General features: G+C 43.4%; 1 protein-coding gene across 3 annotated transcripts in view; it reads left to right on the plus strand.

Annotated features, from left to right (window-relative positions):
- VWF (von Willebrand factor) overlaps positions 1-20,944 on the plus strand; it is a 203,144-nt gene that overhangs the window by 24,225 nt on the left and 157,975 nt on the right. For all 3 annotated transcript variants that reach the window (XM_006266925.4, XM_014606374.3, XM_019482200.2), the window contains exons 7-13: positions 6,775-6,991; positions 7,620-7,742; positions 9,999-10,110; positions 11,754-11,800; positions 15,901-16,037; positions 17,464-17,602; positions 18,409-18,509. In XM_006266925.4, coding sequence (XP_006266987.3) covers positions 6,775-6,991; positions 7,620-7,742; positions 9,999-10,110; positions 11,754-11,800; positions 15,901-16,037; positions 17,464-17,602; positions 18,409-18,509 — 876 coding nt within the window. The remainder of the gene's footprint in view (positions 1-6,774; positions 6,992-7,619; positions 7,743-9,998; positions 10,111-11,753; positions 11,801-15,900; positions 16,038-17,463; positions 17,603-18,408; positions 18,510-20,944) is intronic.

Below are 20,944 nucleotides of genomic sequence, written 5' to 3' on the forward strand. Positions count from 1 at the left end.
CAGAAGGAAGCATCGCCCTCCCTGCAGTCGCAGAGGGAAGCACCAGGCCCCCATGCAGCTTAGGCAGACAGGCAGCCTCCAGGGAGAAAAAAAGGAAAAAAAAAAAGATCAGGCTCCTCACTGCTTTTTTTTTTTTTTTTCCTTCAGTGGAGCCTGCCTGCCTGCATGGGCTGCCGCTGGGTCATGTGACCCCCTGAGCTGTACAGGGCCTGGTGCTTCCCTCGGCAGCTGCGGCACCCCCCTGGGACTGCCTGGGCCGGGTGCCAGAGGGTGGGTGGCACCTGGGGGGCCCCGCTGCCACAGAGGAAAGCACTGGGGTCCCTTGCAGCTTAAGGCAGTGCATGACCTGGTGGCAGCTTGCCCCGCCCTGCACTCCCCACCACAGATAAGCAGAGGCAGATAAGCTCCAGCACCCCTGCATTGTCCCCACTGCCTTCCCACCAGCTGGAACTGCCCAGGAACAGCTGGCTTGCCCCTGGGGCAGAGCGGCAAGGTGGCATGAGGGCAGCTGGGTGTGCTGGCGGTGGGAGAAGGCAGCAGGGATGGTGCACGGGGTGCTGGAAGCTCGCCAAGCCCCAAGCACGTCAGCTTCCAGCTCTCCATGCACTCTTGCACATTGTTAAGTACCAAACTAAAACAACTCAGAGGTATTGCATCTTGCTATGCAACAAAGTCATTTAAAGTGGAATACATTGCTGAGCATGCAAACAGCAACGCCATTAAAGTGGAATACACTGCTGAGTGTGCAAACAACAACGCCATTGAAGCGGTGCTATAGGGCATTTAAACTGCTTTAAAGACCTATTTTGTGGTGTGTACAAAGGCCCTTACTAATCATTACTGTATGACATGGAATTAATTGTGTTACAAAGAGGTCCATCTGACTCATGCCAGAACTTGTTAAAGGTACAGTTCCCTATAATAGTTTTGCAGGAAGAGAGCCTTACTTTTGAAAAATGGCAGAGGTTTTCTTTGTTTCTTTTTCTTAATAGAATCTTACATGGTATCCTTACTCTCAAGATTTCCTGTTTCACAGAAAATAATACTTAAAGACTACCTTTTATTATGTTCTTTTCTCTTCTAATTACCAGACATAACAATTACAGGAATTTAAGCTTTCTAATCTTGCTTCCATCGAAATCAATGAAAAAAAATGTTATGACCAGATCCTTAATGTAGAGGACTCTCTACCTACAATAAGGCAACATTGCAACAGTGAGACTTGTTTTTCCCAAGAAATTGGTAGGCAAAAGGAAATATATACAATGTTTGCAAGCTGACTTTCTTTTATTTATGTTGGCCAAAACAACTCCAATAATGCCACAGAGTTGCGCCAGTATGAATTTTGGGTAAGCGGGTCTAGAAGCAGGCATGCTTTGTCTAAAATCTCAGTCAGGTACCAACTTTTGAATTAGCTGGGCGAAGGCTTAGTTGAGTCAGTGTAGCAAGTAAAGTCTATTATTCATTATTTATACTGCATCCAAATGTTTGGTGTTTGGTTAATGTAACACAATGAAAGGACAGATCTATCTGCTTCAGAAAGGTTACCACCAGAAAGACAGAACTATAGTATTCCTAATTTGATTGGGGAACAGAAAGAAAAAAACGCTGAAAGTCTGTAAATCTAGAACACCAAAGCATATCCCTTCTACATGAGATAAAGAAAATAGTCACTATATTTCTGTACTTTAAAATGCAAAGGAAAACATTTTTATTATTTTCATGATGAAACTTTCTATCATCTTAAAGCTATCTTTTGGAGGGATTGTTCTTTTAATGGCATTCATTGTGGCTTAAACGAATGCAATTCATGGAGCAACATAATGCAGTGTGAAAGCAATTAGAAGAATGTGTAAAATCCCACCTACAGTTTTGTGTGGTGGGACTGGGGGAGAAGGGAGAGCAGCAAATCACAAACATGAAGGAACCATTTGTGTCAGGGTGCCACCAATCTCATTTAACGTGACATGTGAGTTTTAAAATCTAATGAATTAACCAAAAAAAGTGACTTCAGTCCCACGTCTGCACTGAAATACCTCTATCAATTTTTGTGGTTTTACAATTATGTTTTTCCTTTACTTTTTAAGCAGTTTTATTGTTGCTTGTCTTACTGAGTGAAAAACAGACAGACAGCAAAGGAAAGTCGTTTCAGGTCAGAAGTTTCCAGTGGCACTTATTTTGGGTATGTCTGCTGTTGTGGCAGAGCACTCAACTGTACAACCAAGGAACTAAACTCCACACAGCCATTCTTCCCTGGTGTGCATCAACCCTAGATAGGCAGCTATGAGGATGCTTGTGTTGTGCCCCCACTTACTCTTCTTTAGTGTGCTGGAAGCCAAGGTCCTGAGTGGGGTCTTGGAGGTGTTCCCAGGCCATCCTTGCCATCTTGTTTCTAGGACCAAGGCATGCAGAGTTGAAGTTAGTCAATAGGGCTTTATTTCCTCAGTGATGTGACTAGCATGGTGGCAGCACAGTGCAGACCGGGCTCATCAAAAGTATGGCCCGTGGGCCAGAAACAGTCCATGAGCGAGCAAGGGCTGTGCTGACACAGCCCTGCTTTCCCCATAGTAGCTTGGTACATGGCCACTTGCCCTGCTGCCATCATTTCTTGCGCTGGCTCTGCTGCAGCATGCGGCTGCTTGGCCTGTGGGCACTTCTGCCACTACTGCTGCTGCTCCACCACCTCTACTACTGCTGCTGGCCCCAAAGCTGCAGCCCCAGGGCCCTGTCACAGCTGCCACTTGCCCTTCACATCTGACTTGCAAGGAGCCCCCTGGCCTGTAGTCTACCTAGTATGTGGGGTGAATTTGACACTGCTGATGTAGACCTACCCCTTGTGTCCACCACGTAGAATACTTAGACTTATTTTACAAATGTCCAAAGCACCCAAACTCCGAGTGAAATTTATGAGTTCTTGGCACTTCTGAAAAAAACCCAGGTCCATGGCATATGATATTGAGTGCCCAAAATGAGAGCATCTGCAATCAGTGACCATGTTAAAGAAAGAAAGAAAGAATTGAAACTGTGATTCTTCTGGGAACTGGTGAACTCACTGGATGTGGTATGTTGCCAGATGCCTAAGATAAGATTATTATTATTATTTAAAGTTGATAATGTCCCTTTAACCATTTTGCAAATGTTCTTTTTCAATTTGTCAACCTTAAACTCCAAAATCTACAATGAAGCCTTATAAGCAGGTGGCAATATGTTATGGAATGGTGACTTGGTTAAAGCCCTGGGTCTGAATATCCTTAGAATCTTGTGTTCTTTAGAATCCTGTGTACTATTCTCATAACAGAAAGGTGAAATGACTCGGGTTCAGCAAACAGCAAAGGGAGTTCTTCATTTTGGGAGTCAAGACAAAAATACACATTCTCAGCATGTGCTTCACAGCATTACCACATGGGCTAAGTACAGTCAAGAAGCTTGAGGCTGAATCAGTTCAGTCTTTCCAGGTTAGTCTAAGATGGACAGATTAAATTGAATCAGAAGTGAACAGACATTTACCTTGATTCAGGAATGTAGCCAGATGCCTGAAGTGGCTCAGGCCAGAAACTTGGGGAGCACTAGAGCACAGCTCTCTGACTATGTGTTCACTTCCTCTTCCTGCTGCCCCCAAGGTCTCTAGGATTTGCAGTCCAGAATCACACCAGCAGGACTCTGCAGAGTTGCTCATCACTTCCTCTTTCTGCTTCCAGATGCCTCTGGGATTTGTAGCCCACAGTTGCATCCTGCAGTAAGTTTGAGTGGGTGAAGGGGTGTTTAATTCCCCTCTCTGGCCCGAGACCCCAGTTGGGGTTTGCCTGGAGGGGGCAGTCCCTCCCCTGTAGACTGGGCTGCATCCCCAGCTGGGCTTGCTCCCCACTTCCCCCCCTACCCCCGCACTCCCTTGTCAGCTATGCCTCACTGCTTCCACTAGGGAGCAGAGGGGCAGGGCCAGCCTGGCTCTCTGGAGCAGAGAGCACAGCCCAGCCCAGCCTAGGGCTGGAAAGCATGCTGGGATGCTGGGGAACTGTGATTTAACTTGAAGCAGGAAGGGGCTTGGGACAGAAGTTTTATAAACTGGTTTAACCCAAATCAGTTAAGTTTCTGATGCAACATTCAACCAGGTTTATCTTAAACCAGTTTCAGCCATTTTGAAACTGGTTTATGTGCTCTGAGCTTCTGTTCTGTTACAGGTTTAAACCCATTTCTGATAACTTAAATCTGTTTATGTGTTACTTCTGTCCCTAGCCATGGGGTATAACAGTGCCCTATTCTAGCAAAGTGGCACAAGGATTCATCAGCAAAGAGCAGCTTGCTGGCTAGGGTTTTATACACTGACCTGGACAAAGGCTGTAGCTTGCTAGCACAAAATATGAAGATGGTCTCCTTTAACTCCAGTGGTAGAGGCCAGGGCCTTTGGAATGAGATAAACTTATCTAATGGAACCTCTAAGTGTTGGTGGTGTGCAAGCACTCATGGCATAACCATTAGTTTCTAAGTGGCCAATTCTTAATAATGCATTCTGCAAATTCTCTGCTGCTGCTTGGTTATGTTTCCCTGTTGCCACATCACTAACACAAGAAGATGGGTTGGCTGTAACTTGTTGGATGAAATTCCTTAAACACTGTGGGCAATTTAATATTAATACATGCACACCCATACCCTCACTGAAGCTAAATATTTATATTTATTGCCTTCTGGTTATGCCAGTACATTTCTTAACAGATAAATTAGTTAGATTACAGTCACTGTGTTATGCAATTGTTATTCAAAATCTTAATCCTACAGTGAATAAAAAGGATCTAGAAACACTCCAAGCAAGGAATTTACAATCTTGAGACCTGTTAATGTTTCCCTTTATTGACCTTCCTTTTTTGTGGAAGGATAGCCCTGTGGGAAAGGTGCTTACCTAGAATTTGGGAGACCCAGGTTCAGTTACCTGTCCTGCCACTGACACCCTGCATGACCATGGGTAAATCATTTAGTCTCCCTTTGTGCAGTCCACAGAGGAAGGGTGCTTGTCATGTTCCACCAGAATCTGTAATTCCTTTAATACCATTTATACCAATATTATATTGGTATGCCAGATTAGTAAAGAGGACAGTTGACTTTTTTTTATAATCAACCCTGTTCCTAAAAAATCACTTCCCTCCATTCCTGCAAAAATGATGGGTTTAGAAGAACTTGGCACAGACACTAGACTAGTTGGAAATCTGATAAATTCAAATTTTTCATTAGAACAGAACATGAAATATATATTTTTTCTATTGGTAAAAGTACCGCTGTCACAACATAAGCAGATGTATTGGTACCCTGTTAACAGGGGCTGATTCAGTGCTGCTCCTGGAATGTACTGGAATGCTCACTTCTGCACCGGTGACATTTTATGATTTTTTGTTTTCTGGACACCCTGACCTGGCTCTATGAAGTGGCACTCCTTGTAAACAATGTCCTTCCTTTGTCTTTGCTGTGCATTAGAGCAGACCCTTAGGCCTTGACTGAATAAACTGGTGGATAATCCCACTGAAATCAGTGGAGCTGTGCTGATTCATTCCAGTTGAAGACTCGGCCCACAATTTTATGGGAAAAATAGATTAACCTTTTTTAAATATATTTAAATTTGCTGGTTATCAGTGGCCTACAAGGAGCTTCATAGTGAGAGCCACTGCAAATTTTGGGCACAAACAGAAGTTACATTTGTTGCCCCCTGAAAGTGCTCCACAATGATGCCCTTACAGAAGCGTACATCTACAAAGCACTTTTGAAAGTGCTTGATTATGTGACAGTCTGAGCACTCATTACAGGTTCCAGAATGGAATGCCTTCATTAACATCTGTCAGCACACGCCAGGAGCAGAGCTGGGCTGATATAGTCCAGCCTCGCCCCCTATGCTGTTGTTGGAATGGGAGGGGAAAAAGGGAGCGGGGGGAGTTGCATCCGGGGTTAGCCCAACCTGTGCTGGAGGAAGGGACAGGTGGATTGGAGCCCCACCACCTTGGCGGGGGTTCAGACATTCAGTTGGTTAATCCCCCAACTCCTGGCCCTAACAGCAAATGTTTGTTGGGTCAGGGGGAATGTTGTAATTCATGGCACTTCCTGTGAAGCGCTATTATAGCAGGGAGCTGCACATCTGTCAGTGCCCTTGTAACTGTGTAGAATAGAATTTGGATTGTTCAGGTTCAGTTTTTTTTCTGCCACTGGTAAGTTAAGGCATCGCAACAGTGATAAGTATAGACTCTATGATCTGCATTTGATCAGGTCTGATTCTATACAAAGAAAAACATCACTGTGTGTATGCGTGCAAACTGTATTTCAGTGTTTCTCAGTTTTTTTGAGATTGGCAATGCCTTACTTAAAATAAAATGTCCTTGACCCTCTACTGTTTGCTCTACAATAATAAACAAAAAAGTATCACTTGTAACAGTGAGAAGCCTACCTAATTTATCTGGGTGTGCCTTAAAAGGTTGACAGAATTCTAAGCCTCGAAGAAGAAGGGTACGTGAGCAGTGAGTCTTTTTTCTTCTTCTTTTTGTGATTAAGATAGTAATACATTTTTCAACACCTCATAACCTCTGATTAATCTTTCAGGGACCCTCCTTGCTTCCATCTTTTCCTTGGAAAGGTGACTGATTTAGAAGGGCATGGTACAGAGGCCATACCAGTCTAAGCTCTTTGTAATTCCAAGGTTTAATTAAAATAAAGCCATCCGATCAATTCAATGCAATGTCTTAATTTTTTATTTTATTTTTTTAAAATAAATTTCTTTTCCTGTTCACTTTAATGGTGTAGGATGTCATGCAGAAGTGCCAGCTGCTACAGACGTCCCTGGTGTTCTCCAGATGCCATCACCAAATTGATCCAGAGCCATTCATTAATCTGTGTGAGAAAGACATGTGCACATGTGCTCAGGACATGAGTTGTCACTGCCCAACATTCCTGGAGTATGCAAGGAGCTGCGCTCACCAGGGAGTGATCCTGGATGGGTGGCCTGAGGACAGCTTGTGCAGTAAGTTGGAGGAGGGAGGGGAGATGGGAGAGTAGGGTTCTGCTGCCAAAGTTGCCTATTGAGAACAGTGGAGTTTGACCTCCAGAATCAGACCTTGCCATTGAGAGTAGAGAGTGCCTTTCAGGGAAGGCTGGCACTGTTATGATGTGGGGAGACTATGGAAAAGATTAAGAGCTTGTCTGCACTGTAGCAGTAGCACATCGCAGGTGGGCTGTCCCCTTGTATGTCCCAGTTGTGTGTTGCAACTTCAGAAATGTGCTGATGAGGTTTTTTGGGATTACTCCCAATATCTGCTCAGAAGTTTTCTTGAGAGCAGTTACAGAGGGAAGTCCCAGGACATCTTCATTGGTTTGTTTCCAGGTTTGGATCATAACAGCAAGAGCAGGTGGGTAGAGATATGCGATTTGTAGAAAATATAGATATATCTTACCTTAAAAACATATGTATAACAAACTGGCAGATTTTGATATTAATAAACCAAGTTCTAACATATTTTATTCCTAAAAATTAAATAATTTAATTGGGCAGGATTTGGCCTTATCTGACCTCGGTTATTTCTTCCAGGATGATTGAAAAGATTAGCAGCTATTAAGAGATTTGCATTTCTAATTTCATTGATCTGTTTCAGGGCCAAGATGTCCAGTTGGCATGGAGTATAAGGAGTGCATCTCTCCTTGTGCCAAAACCTGTCAGAGTCTGAATATCAATGAAGTGTGTCGAGGACAATGTGTGGATGGCTGCAGCTGCCCTGGTAATTTATTTACTGATTTATTTACATAGAGAAATATTTGGCAGTAGTATTACCTATTTTATTAGAAGAAGGGAACCAGTGTTTGTCTTCAAATGTTCCTGAAATCAGAAGCGCTTCTCTTCTTTTTGTGACTGTCCTAGAATAGGTTCATTTTTATACTGCCTGTATGATTGCTTTATGAAAGGACTACTATTTAAACCCTGTAAAAAATAAAGGTCTTTGTGAATGCCAGTACCAGTTAATGCTCTAGGAACTCTTCCTTTCCTGGTGATGTACCACATGATGTGATGCTTACAAATCTGGATTTCTTCTGTGTTACTTTTCATTGGAGGAGACCAGCCATCAGAGGAAGAAGGTGAGAAGTGTACTGTGAGGTACTTTATTAAAGAAAGAAGAGTGGTACTTTTATTTCACCCAGAGGAAGCCCAGGTGGTATAAATCCATAGGCTGAATTATCAGGGCCTTATTCATGCACATTATCTCATTGATTTCAGTGGGACTACTTGTGTAACTAAACATTTTCACTGTCCTTGTTGTCTTCCTCTGTCTACTGTTGGAGCAATGGAGTGTTATTGTAGCTGTGATAGTCCAGGAAATGTGCCAAGCAAGAGGGGGTTTTTTTGGTGATATTTTTTTATGCCAGTTCTATAGTCAGGATAGGTGTTGGACGTGGATAAGCTTGACAGAGTCCAAAGAAGAGCCACACGTATGATCAGAGTCTTAAAAGGCAAGGCATACGAGGAAAGGCTGAGGGATCTGGAACTCTTCAGCCTGAGGAAAAGAAGGCTGAGAGGAGACCTGGTAGCAGCTTACTGTTACACTAGGGGAGTACATCAAGGGCTTGGTGAGCAACTGTTCACCAGGGCACCTGAGGGGAAGACCAGGAGTAATGGCCACAAACTCCTGGAAGATCGATTCGGGCTCAACATTAGGAAAAGCTTCTTTGCAGTCAGGTTGTCCAAACCGTGGAATAAGCTCCCTCAAGAGATGGTGCAGTCACCTACCCTGGAAATCTTCAAGAGAGGACTAGGTAGTCACCTTGCTGGGGTCACCTGACCCCCAGTTGTCTTACCTGCTTGGTGCAGGGAACTGGACCTGATGATCTTTCAAGGTCCTTTCTGGCCTTACAATCTGTGAATCTATGAATGTTAAACAAGCTTTTGGGTGCCAACTACCCATCCTCAAGGGTCTTACTTCTTTTTGGTTGATGTTATGTTCATCAGAGCCACATGAAGCCTTCATTGTTCACTGCAAGGTCAATATACCCCCTCTTCCTTTTCTAAGTTGGCATATTCTTGTGGGTCATGCTTATCATCAAACATTTCCTTACATATACAAAGATGTGTGTTTTGGCTCACTGGAGTAATTTGCCAGTTACCACATGTAACTGAGTAAGATGAGCATTGCCTTTGGGTTTTGGAGCATGGTCACATCAGTGGGCTGCAGCTGGAGTGTGAGAGGGTCACCATTTCATTTTTAGTAGCTCTTTCCATCCCCCTTTATCTGGAGACTTAGTCTTATTGTTTCTGAATTTCTGCAGAAATGAAGCAGAGAGGTAAGGGAAGGAGGGACGGGCCCTATAGCTCTACTCATTTGTCTCTCAGTCCTGTTAGTAGTAGCATGCAAGTGCCTTCTACTGCTTCTTGGCCAAGACAGCTACAGCTTATATCTTGGCTAGCCAGCAAAGTAGCAGCTCTTTGCCAGCCACATTGCAGGGTTACCCGATATCCATTCCTCAGATGTTGTTATATCCTTTCCTCACTCCTTGCATCTGCTTAAAAACCACTAGGTCAACCCTTAGACATACTTACTTCTGATAAGGGTGTGACCCTGGTCCTGGGATTTATCCCCTGTGGAATTTATCATCCAGAGATGTGGTACACTACATTTTAAATTCACATGTCTGGGAAAATTCAGGTCTAATATTAGGGCTCATTTAATTTGTTTTCCATGTCTCTGGTGTCCCAGCATGGGGGTACTTGGACACCTTGGTTTGGCTTGAATCTGCATTTTGCAAGTAACAATGAAGAGTGTGATCCTTTGGGCTTCCAGTGATGCATCGTTCAGCACGTTTGCAGGAGAGGTGGCGTCTGAACAAATTTCATCACTAGCTCCCATGAGGTTCTCTGGAGTGGTCCCCCAGCTTTTATTTTAATTAGCTGTCCAAGTATGGCTAGCCTGGGATAACAATGCATGTGAGCTCTTGCCAATAATTCATTGAATTCTTTTTTTTTCCCCCTTGCCTGACCCATCCAGAGGGGAAACTACTTGATGGTGACCATTGCGTCGACAGCTCTGAATGCTCTTGCATACATTCTGGCAGGCACCATCCTCCTGGCTCCTCCATCTCCAAGGACTGCAACTTCTGGTAAATATACCTCTGTACAGGAGGAGCCTTTGCACTTGAGTTTCAAGCTGGTTTTTCTGGTTTGTGTTTTATTTCTCTGAATTGGCAGAAGCCCCAGTCTTTTATTGGCAGAATTGGCAGAAGCCCCAGCCCCACTGTTCACAAAAACAAAACCTAACCCATTTTTTTTTAAACTGAGATATTTGATCTAAGAGAATTGTGTGAGGGATGTGTGTTTTCCAGCAGTGGAAAAATACCTGTTTCCTGCGGATAAGACAGATCTGTAGTCTCCTAGCTCTAGCTAGTGTTGAACAGTGGAGTTTTGTTTAACTAGCTACATTTATTAACCTCCCTTAAACTCTGTTCAGAATTTCCTCAGTTGTATTGCTCCTTCTCGGCTGCATAGCCCAAGTTCCTTGTTTCACCTCTACAGGACAGCCTGACAGGGGAGGTCAGTTGTCTGAAGAGAGGAAGGGGAATGAATAACATATCCTGACTGGAGAGTGTGTGTGTGCGTATGTATGCGAGGAGTTAGGGGCAGATATTATCTGTTACACAACAGGAGGATGGCCTTATGTAAGGTCGAGCCAAGGCCACAATGCAGTAGAGGTGGCAGTTACTGTGTATTGTTGGACTCGGTAAGAAGCAGCTCTTTCTTCATCTTGTCAGTGGAGAAGGATCCATCACTTGACCATCTTAACAGCTCCCATTGAGTTGGCAGCCTAGGGACATCTGGGTTTGACCACACTGTCCTGACCATTCTGACCTGGAGAGCCCAGTCCAGGTTAAATAGACTTCAGTCTTAGAAAATGCTCCCTGCAATTCAGCCTCAATATGTACTGTCCCTCTTCAGCATTTAATACTTGCCACTGTCAGAGGCAGGTTCCTGGGCTAGATGAATCTGACCCAATATGGCACTTCTGATGTTCTTATTCCTTTGCTAGAGGTTGTTCCATTGATCCTGGCCTGGATCACCCTAATGAACTCAACAACCTCCAAAAAAATTATGAGGGATGGGCTAAGGGGTTAAAAGAAGAAAAGAAAAAGGATCACCTTAACACTTTTTCTTCAAGCTATTATTTTAAAAGCTGTAGGGGTTGCTGGTGTGGAGCCAGATAGGTCCAGGCCTAAAAGCAGCACCTGCTAACACATACCAACTGTGCCTGATGCTACCATTTGCTTTGGAGGATGCCACTGTACCTAGAGTGCCATTCAGAGTTCTGAAAATAAACTTCATTTGTATTTCTCCCTCATGCACTTGAAGGATGTTCACTGTTAAGACTCGGACTTGGAAGCAAAGTGTTTGGGGACGGGGAGGGGAAAGGTTCAGTAGAAACCTCCTGAGAATTTGGTTTACAAGTCATTGAGTTTTAGAAGAAGATGCCTTTATAAAGGAGGGGCTTGCCAAAAAGAGAAACTTCAGTCCTCTTATAGCCCCATTGATTCAATAGTCAGCATTTCCCAAAGGGCTGGCTGTGGGGAGGAGAGGTGGAAGGGGTGTAGAGGATGCATACATTAAGTGAGGTTGTGAGCAGAACAGGAGTGTGTGGGGTGGAGAATTGCATTGGTTTTATGCTCCTGAAAGGAAGGGGCAGAGGGCTTCACTTTTAACTATGTGGGGAAATGCCATGTGGACGCTAACCGTTTCACAATATTTCCTCTAGTGTTTGCCGACGTGGTATCTGGATCTGCAGCAATGAGGAGTGCCCAGGTATGTTGACCCTTGTGCATGCAGCTCCTAACAAAGGAGTAAGCCTTGCACAGATCAGTCCCGCGTACCTACGGCCACACAAAGGGTGAATTTATCTTTGTTCTTGCTGCAGGCTCTAGTTACAGGCCAGCCCTGAGATTATATTTCAGAAGTTCTCTTTGCAAGATAAATAAGACTTTGTGTGGGAGGTTCTGTGTAGCACAGTGAAAATACCTGTGTTGCGGGGGAGGTGGGGCAGAGGGTGACAGGGAGAAGCAGAAGTCCCCTTTTCGTTGCATAACTCACCAAGTTGTGAAAGGTGTGTAGTTTCAGGACAGTAGCTGCCGGGTAAGGGAAAACTGCTGTGATACTAAGTGGTTTGTAACTAATGGCCTGAGCCTGCAAGCACTGCTCATGGAACAAAGCTCTACAGAAATAAATTGGACCACATGTGCAGTAGGATCAATAGTGTTTGCAGGCCTGGGCTCCAAGTCCTGTGTCTGTATCAATGAGTAGGCTATCGTTCCTATGATGGTGACAGACTGGCCACCTTTTTCTCTCAAACTATTTCTTCATCTTGCTCTCCTCCTCTCTTCCCCTGCTCCCCCCCTCTCCCCAAGTCACCCAGGTACCACAATGGGCAGGTGATACTTGCCTCTTGGCTACTCACCTGCTTCCCTCTTCACTCACCTGCCCTTAAATGAACACTTGCTGCCAGGTCCCCTCTATACCAACATTGCCTTCAGTGGAGAACAGGCCTGAGTTGAGACTGTGCTTACTTTTTCTGCCCTGCATGTGATCCTCTCTAGAAGGATGCTATAGGTGGGGTTTTTTTTTCTGTCCTTCTCTGTCCTGAGACTTTAGAGAGGGGGAAGGCCAGGAGGAGGGGGGTGGAGACCCCGGGGCTGTTGGACTACAGGAAGTGGGAAAAACCCGTAGATCATTAGGGGAAGGGCACAGGGAAATCAATGAGGGCCCTAACGTGGGGAACTGCACCTGCTTTGATTTCACCCACGAAGGACTTGCAGTGGCTTTTAAGCAAGCATCCCCGGCTTGAAATCAAAAGAGCATTAGCTCTGGAATTCCAGGGAAAAAAGTGAAAGTTGAGGGTGTGGGGTCTTTTGAAATGAATTGACTTGTTTTGCACAGATGCTGTGAAGGCCTGAATATATGGTCTAAACCTAAGCTCTTCTGTCTGGTAGAGATATTTTCAAGAGTCAGGTTGCAAAAGAGACTATTTAAAACAGAAAATCCAGTACACAGCACCCTCTCTCTCACCCCCATCCCTGAGGTTCCAGGTTTATTGCGTCTCTTGACTTCAGAAGAAAGGCAATCAATTTTAACATGAAAGAGACTTCTTTTGCTAGCTAAAAATTTTCTTGGAGTGTTCCTGGTGGAGGCCTCTAGTTTCACCTCTCCAATCTCAAAGGAGACAAGTATGGAGCATAGGTCTTCAGCCAGAGGACAGTTTAAAATTCTACATGAGAGGGCATAGAGAAACGGAGCTGGACTCTAAGCTGTGTTGACCTTGCTGGACAAACAGGGGTGAAAAATATCAGTAGCTTATATTTGTCATTCCTTCATCATACTGTCCACCTTAGCTTCCAAAATCTGTTTCGCATGGCTTTTCTCATTGGTTCTTGTGATTATATCCTGCCCATTTAATTTCCTGTGCTCTTATCTTGCTCAAGACATGAAGTCTTTGGTACCAGTCCACAAGCTCTTGATTATGTCTTTTCCTCCATACTGTTTTCTTTTATTGCACCAAGTATTTTCCTTAGACCTTTGTTTTCAAACACTTGCAGCCTTTTTCCATTTGCCCTTGTCAGTATTCAGGATTCACACCCACATAAAAGGACAGGTTGAACAATTGTATTATAAATCTGGATTTTAAGGTTTGTTGAGATTTTCCTTGATGCCATTATTTTATCCAGGCTTACCAGGCATATTTAGCACTGTAAATTCTTGTCTTCATTTCTTGAGTTATTTGATTGTCCTTGGTGATTATTGTTCTTAAATATTTAAATTTCTTTGATGTATGTGTACCTACTTAAGAAAAATAAATGTAATACGCTCTGAAGCCATATATGCCATAGTCATACTCATTTCTTTGTATGTGGCTTGATATTTAGGGTTTAGCACCTGCAATTTGTTCTGGGCAAACAGATCCCTGCATCCCTTAGCTCCTATGAGACTCCATGTCTGTATAGGGGGCCTTCCAAAATAAAACAGTATGCTTAAATTGCAAGGAGTTTGCCTTAACATGTGTGTATGTAGCTCTTAGCCCAATGGACACACAGTCCTTAGACCGGGGCGGGCAATTATTTTAGGCAGAGGGCCGCCTACTGAGTTTCAGCAAGCCATCAAAGACCGCATGACGGGCAGCCCAGGGCAGATTAATATTAATTTTCTAAATTTTTTAGGGGCCCTGTGGGCCAGATAGAATGGCCTGGTGGGCCGCATCCGGTCCCTGGGCCGCATTTTGCCCACCCCTGCCTTAGACTAACATCTCAACAATAGTGTCTTAGAAATAAAAATAAGTTTCTACAGATGTCTATGCATCTCCAGAGGGCAATCCTATTCTTTTTGTGGTGGGAGGCACTTTTGTGCCCAGAGGGAGAAATAGAATTGCTCCTAAATGAGAGTTGGATAACCAAGTTGGTTGCAAGCTGTGCTTTGGTTGCCAACCAGGTAGAACAAGCTTCTTCCCTATATATGCATACAGAGGAGATGCATTGAAATATGGATTTAAAGAGTTCTTTTTCACAGAGGGAGGGACTGCAAGCTGGACTTCAGTTTGATCCTGTAAGAGCTTTGCTTTTAGCTGTTATGCACTGGATTTATTTCTGCCTTAATGGAAATTAAATAAAATAAAAGTAAGAGTAGCAACTAATATAAATTCTGTTCATGTAAGGAAGGCTTAATGGCATCTCAGTCTGATTGACTTTGAGCTCTTTATCCCTTTTGTGATTCATGAGATGAAAGTATTTTCACCTAAATGCTGGAGTAAGTTATTTGAGTTCAAGACAGCCCAACAAAAGAATCAACCCTCTTTCTGCTCTGTGAAGCAGAATTTCACACACCATAGCCATGATAAGGCAGCATTATAATACTCCAGAGACGCACAGACACTGCTAGCAAGTAGCAACCTGCCAAAACCTATGTGTGTAAGGTATTGGCACAAAGAAGAGCACAAGGGGGGGAACACAAAGAGGTGTTGTTAGTTTCATGTCTAATGTGCAGAGGCCCTAGTTCTGCAGTGAGTTTAACTAAAATAGATTTAAAAAAAAACAACAGGTAGTTAAGATGGTGTGAAGCACTGTGTAGACATAGAGGTAATGTGGCTTTCGGAAAGAGAGTGCTAGACTGGAAACTGGAAGATACAGTCTCCTGGCTGCGCCTACTATGTGTCCTTGAGTGAATCATTTCAACTCTTAGTATTTTCCCATTTTATAGATAAGTATTATTTAGCCTTTGATTACATAATCTCAGACATAAAGCACTTAGAACCTCCACACGTAAGAAGTATTATTATATTAGCTTAAAAATAGCTAGCTTGTACCTTTAAATTCGCTAACGAAATGAAACTGATATGTGGTGAGTTGAAATTGAACTGAGGGCATCCACGTAGTTTTTTGCACTAGTTTAAAAAACTGATTTACTTAAAGTGGTGCTGTTTGATATAAAAGTACATATAAAATGTAGCCCCAGTGAAGTCCTATGATTGGCTTGCAATGCACTAGTAAGAGATAATATTCACCCAGTGCAGAGAGTCCGAATAGAGTCTGTGGCATTTATTTAAAGCCATATTTAAGCTTCACTCTGAAGTATTGTTTTGGGTCTCTGGGAAGGCATGGATACTCCCCAATGTGCGTAAGGTTAGCACTCATTTTCTAATCTTTCTAATTTTAGCTGGAGTCCTTATTTCTAACAGAAAATAAATTACAGGAGTAAGCCACAAGATAAGTCATCCTTTCAGCACTCCCAGGCCATTAGGAGCTTTGGGCCTAGTGACCTACCTCAGTTTCCCCATCCTCTTGTGTCTCATGAAGATCAGGTCTTTGCTCCTAGTTAGTAGGAATCTGCTTATATCTCTCTCACTTTTTTTTTTTTTTTAATAGGAGACTGCTCTGTCACCGGCCAGTCCCATTTCAAAAGTTTTGACAACAAATATTTTACCTTCAGTGGGATCTGTCAATATTTATTTGCCAAAGACTGTGAGGAGAAGTCCTTTTCTGTTATCATCGACACTGTCCAGGTATGCGTACTCTGCCTGTATGTATATGTGGAGAGGGTTGTATGTATGTATGTGTTGGGAGGGAGCTATGTGAGGAAGAGTTATTCCTAAGTAGACAAATGCCATTTTCCTATTAAATGACTAATTCAAATAGCAGATAGAATTTCTTTCTTGAATTAACATATGTTTTGCCTTTGTGATGCCAGTCCTTCAGGCTCCTGTTGGGGATGCAAATTCACAGTGAGACTCCTTTCTCTGTTTCTCTTCCTGGAGTTTTGCCAGATCAGCCTATGAAGACAAGAGACGGCACACCCCATTCAATGAGCCATGTAGGCTGCTTGCTTAGAAACAGCCTGGGGCATGTACTACTCAGGTTATATAGAAGTGCACTTCTCCAGAAGCTGAGTAGTGCTGTATGAAGAAAATTACCATAATGACTCCTAGTTTACATGTGACTTTTTTCACAGTCACGTTGACTGATCCGCCCTTTGAGATTTTTGTCCTTTACCTCTGCCACATAAAGAACAAGAAGGGCCTAGTAGAAGGACATGGAATGGAGCTTGCCAGGGAGAAACAGGAATGGTCCCAGAGCATGTTGGGGCTAGAGAGAGACCATCCAGAGTAAAATGCTTGGGTGTTTAAAGGGGGTAGTTTTTGACAGGTGTGTCAGCATCGGTATGGAAGTAAGAGAGTCAACTGAACATTGGAGGGGAGGATACTGAAGTAGGTCAGGGAAAGGAGGAAATTTGCAGAGAAAAGGAAGATTGTGGGGGGTGGGGAAGGAGGAAGGGCCACTGCAGAAGGAGTAAGGGGAGGGATTGACCTATCTTGGGGAATTTAGGAGGTGGGCACAAGTCAGGCATTTGCAGGGGAGCAAGGACAGATCAGGAAGGGTGAAGGGGTGGGGTCACAGAAAACTCATTTGCTTCTACATTGCCGAGCCATGGTGGTGGACTTAGCGAGCCTTTCCCAGAACCGCTCTGATATGAGAGCTCTGAGAGCTAGTGTAAGTGGCCTAACTGGTTTTCACTGAAACTGCTCTTTTGGAACCAAACACAGAGGGCTGGGGGCCATGAGTCACCATCCTACGTATGTTGTAATATTCTATCCAAACCGTCACTAATAGTAACAGCAGCAATCCTGAATGATGAAAACCAGAGCAGCACACTGATTTTCCTCATTAGAGTAGGCTGGTGCAGTGGTGTCTCATCCGTCACGCATAGGACAGTCTTGAATAACACCATGCAGCTCAACTCCCCTGGGGTTTTCCTCACCTAGCTGCTGCTCAGCTCCCACAGACCCTTTTTGTAAGGACAGGCACTGCCTTGTAGTTGATGTGTGTGACCCTAGAAACACAGCCAAACGAGGGCTTCTAGTCTAGCGTGCTGGTGGATCTGTTATCCATGTAATTAACTCATGTTCAGAGAAATTGTTGGCCTCTCTCTAGTGTGCAGATGATCTGGATGCGGTATGCACTCGCTCAGCCTCTGTCCGACTCAAAGACATGGAGAACAGCATCATAAAAATGAAGCATGGGGGAGGAATTTCTCTGAATGGACGGGACATCCAAATTCCTTTGGTGCAAGGTGTGTTTGTGGCATCTAACAATTCAACCCAGAAACTAAGGTGTCACCCTTCTCAACTTTTTCCTGGCTCTGTCAAATTTTTCTCTTTTCTAACTCTGAGTCATGTCTGCTGTACTGTCTATTAACTGGAATACCTGTCATTCCTGGTTCTCTTGCACATGCACCTAGGTGTGAACCTGGCATAAACTGGCTGGGTTCTATGGACATCAGCAGTTGTCCTGATTTGGGCCGTTTTGGGGAACTGACCCATGCAGTTCAAACTCACTGTCACTGTCCATTTCTGTAATCCGCAAGTTTGAAATTTTACAACATTAACTTTGAGTTCTTGCATGATGCTTAGACATTGGGGGCTTACAAGTGTTTTTAGGGCTCGGCCAACAGAAGGGACAGTTGCTGATTTGACCAGAGCATTGGGCATATACTTAGGGCCTTTGGTGTAACAGGTAAACTTGAGTGCTGTTGCTTGCTTTAGCATGGTACAACTTTCTACAAGGCATCAGTACTGCTCATCTATCTCAGCACTTTCTGGAGAATCTAGAGCTTGCAGGTTGCAATGTTAGATCAGCACTGTCATTATACTCCCATTAGTATTGGCTTTTAACCCTGGGTTAATCTGACCACTGTAAATTAAGATGCTTGCACCAGGGTTCCAAAAAACACAGCATAGACAAAGCCAAAGTAAGTGACTCTGTTAGACTCATTGCAGGGGTTAATGAAGTCATAGTGTCCCCAACTCTCTGTGTCGTCCCTGCTTATGAGAGATTGCATCTCTGCTTGTCTGAAACAATGTTCTTTTTTTTCTTTAGGTGCTCTCCGTATCCAGCATACCATAATGTCTTCAGTTCGCCTCACCTATGGAGAAGACTTGCAGATTGACTGGGATGGTCATGGCAAACTCTTGGTGAAGGTACTTTTTGCCTGCTCTCTCGACCTACCCAGTCATACACAAAGATTTTCTTGTCTCATGTGAGACATTGCTTTGTGTTGCATATTAGAAATTCCATTCTCTTTCTGCCCTCAGAGTAATATACAGGTCCTTTTGTTTTCTAGATACACAAACATTTGCATCCCAGAACAGCTTGTTTTTATTTTTATTTTTTTTTAGTTTTCTGTGCACTGCCAGTCACCATTATCCATTAATACTTTTGCTCTGAATACCTTCTGAGCTATTTTTGATTCAATTTACACTTACATGTCCCCATTGAAGCCAATAAGGTTTGAAAGGGTGAAAATGAGAAAAAACAAAACAAAACTATGCTTCTGTGAATACAAGCATTCATCTTTTCCAGGATAAAATCAGGTTAAATATGCAATGTACATTGCATACTGCTTCTACCATGAAGGTTATGTATGGTTCTTCTTGGTCAACTCAGGTATGTGTACTCTGTAGACCGCAGCATGGTATAGAGGTACCTGAACTAGCTTTTAGTGAGTTGGCTTGAATACCAATATAGTTTAACAGAAATATGGAGTTCTGCATGGGATAATTTTACCCTGAAACTTGTCAGGGTAAACTAGTCCACACAGAACTCTGTATATGTTATATAATGTAAATTTAACCTTTCTGCCAGACCCTGGACAAAGGCCAGGTTCAAGTTCAAGGTTTTAACACCAACTGTATTTAAAAAAAAAGTTTGATTGTCAGTAAAAAGCTTGCAGATTGTCAGTAACCAAAATTTTCTTGGGTTGGCAGCCCTGCTTAAATGCAAAAATAGTTTTATTCTGTGCTGCCAGCATTCCAGGGATCTCCTACTCACCCCCCACAAGCTGATGCTTCTGACTGTACCCTGCACTATTTTGCCCCATCCTAAGCCTGACTCCTGCTAGCTTTGACATCCCATTCTGGCATGGACCCTGAACAGGGGATTGCTGTCTGCTTACCTGTAACCCAGCAGTGTTGCAGACAGGCAATGGAAGGCAAGAGCAGCACATGGTGTAAGGGAAGGGATTATGGAGGCTCCTACAGGCTACAACCCCCTGAGAATACTCTCTGCAGGGTGGTGAACTTCCACTCAGACATGTGGTGGCACTGCTCTGCTCTGTTTGTCCATCAAACTTGCCTCCAGCTTCTTTCTGATGAGAGATCTTCAATCAAGCTCCCAGTTGATTAGTTTTTTTATGGATGGTTCAATGTTTTTTATGGATTTCATGGGTAGGTGTTTTTAGTCTGTTTTGTTTATGGACTGTCATTAAGTTTACAGATAGTTGACAACCCTACTGGGGCTAGGCAGCCTCTGGTAACCAAGCTGCCGTGGGTATCTTGGCAATACGCTACACCCCATTTCCCTCCCTACAGATTTTTTCAAGGTGGTTGCCTGGTAGCACAAGGAGTTCAACATGTAAATTTAGTAGAAGATTTCATCAAAGCTGAAAGAGACTTGTAATGGGAGGGAACCATACGGAATAGGTTCAGATTGTAGATGCAGCAGTTTGTGCTGTAATCCAGTCTTGTAATGATATAAAATATCAGACTACCTGGAGTTTTTTGGGGGGGGGTTGAGCAATCAACTAGCCTCTCTCAGGATTTCTGACTTTTCTCTGAAGTTTCTGTCCCTACAGCCAGGTCTCAGACCCTTTATATCCTGATCAGCTCCTTATCTTGCTTTTCAAATAAATATGATATTCTACTTCAAAAGCTTTACTGTAAATTGAGGTTGCCACTTGCTAGTATCAAACATTTCTCCCATTGTCTTCTTTTATTATTAAGATCTGCTATGAGTTCTTTCCCTAATCTTCTATCAGAATCAGCTTTCTTGTTGCTTTTGAGTTCTAATTTACAGATTTACAGTCTAATTTATAGACTGACCTGTGGCCAAACATTTCTGACAATTGGGGGAAGTGAGAACATTGCTTGTAAAAACACTTCTGGTAAAAAGTTACAAGTTTTCAGATTTTTCATCTGAATTCTTCAAAGCAACCCTCCATTGACCTTTAGAAGCTTGTGGGCTGACCCTTTCACACAAGACCTGACATTTTCAAAACATATATGGAATCTGAACTAGAGTCAGCCTTTTTGGCTCAGATCCAGCTTTGCCTTCAAGACATCTGAGTAGCAGATGCATGCCTAGAAGCTTCCTAAGTCTCTAAAGGTGATCCTATCCCACCTTGTACAACACTTGACAGTTCCTTTATGATGCCTACATTCCTTATGCATATGCTGAGCAGTTCCTTGAATTACTGCGCATGTCTTTAGGGTCAGCTTACTGCACATGCTCAGAAGCAATCCAAGTAGGAATCTAACTCCTCTTATGTTTTGTTGTGATCCAAATCTGTCTGGAAGTGCATTAGTTCAGAAACCTCAGTGAAAAAAAAAGCCAGAAATAGAGACTGTATGGTACCAAA

The sequence above is a fragment of the Alligator mississippiensis genome, chromosome 4 (genome assembly GCF_030867095.1).
Source record: "Alligator mississippiensis isolate rAllMis1 chromosome 4, rAllMis1, whole genome shotgun sequence".
NCBI lineage: Eukaryota > Metazoa > Chordata > Crocodylia > Alligatoridae > Alligator > Alligator mississippiensis.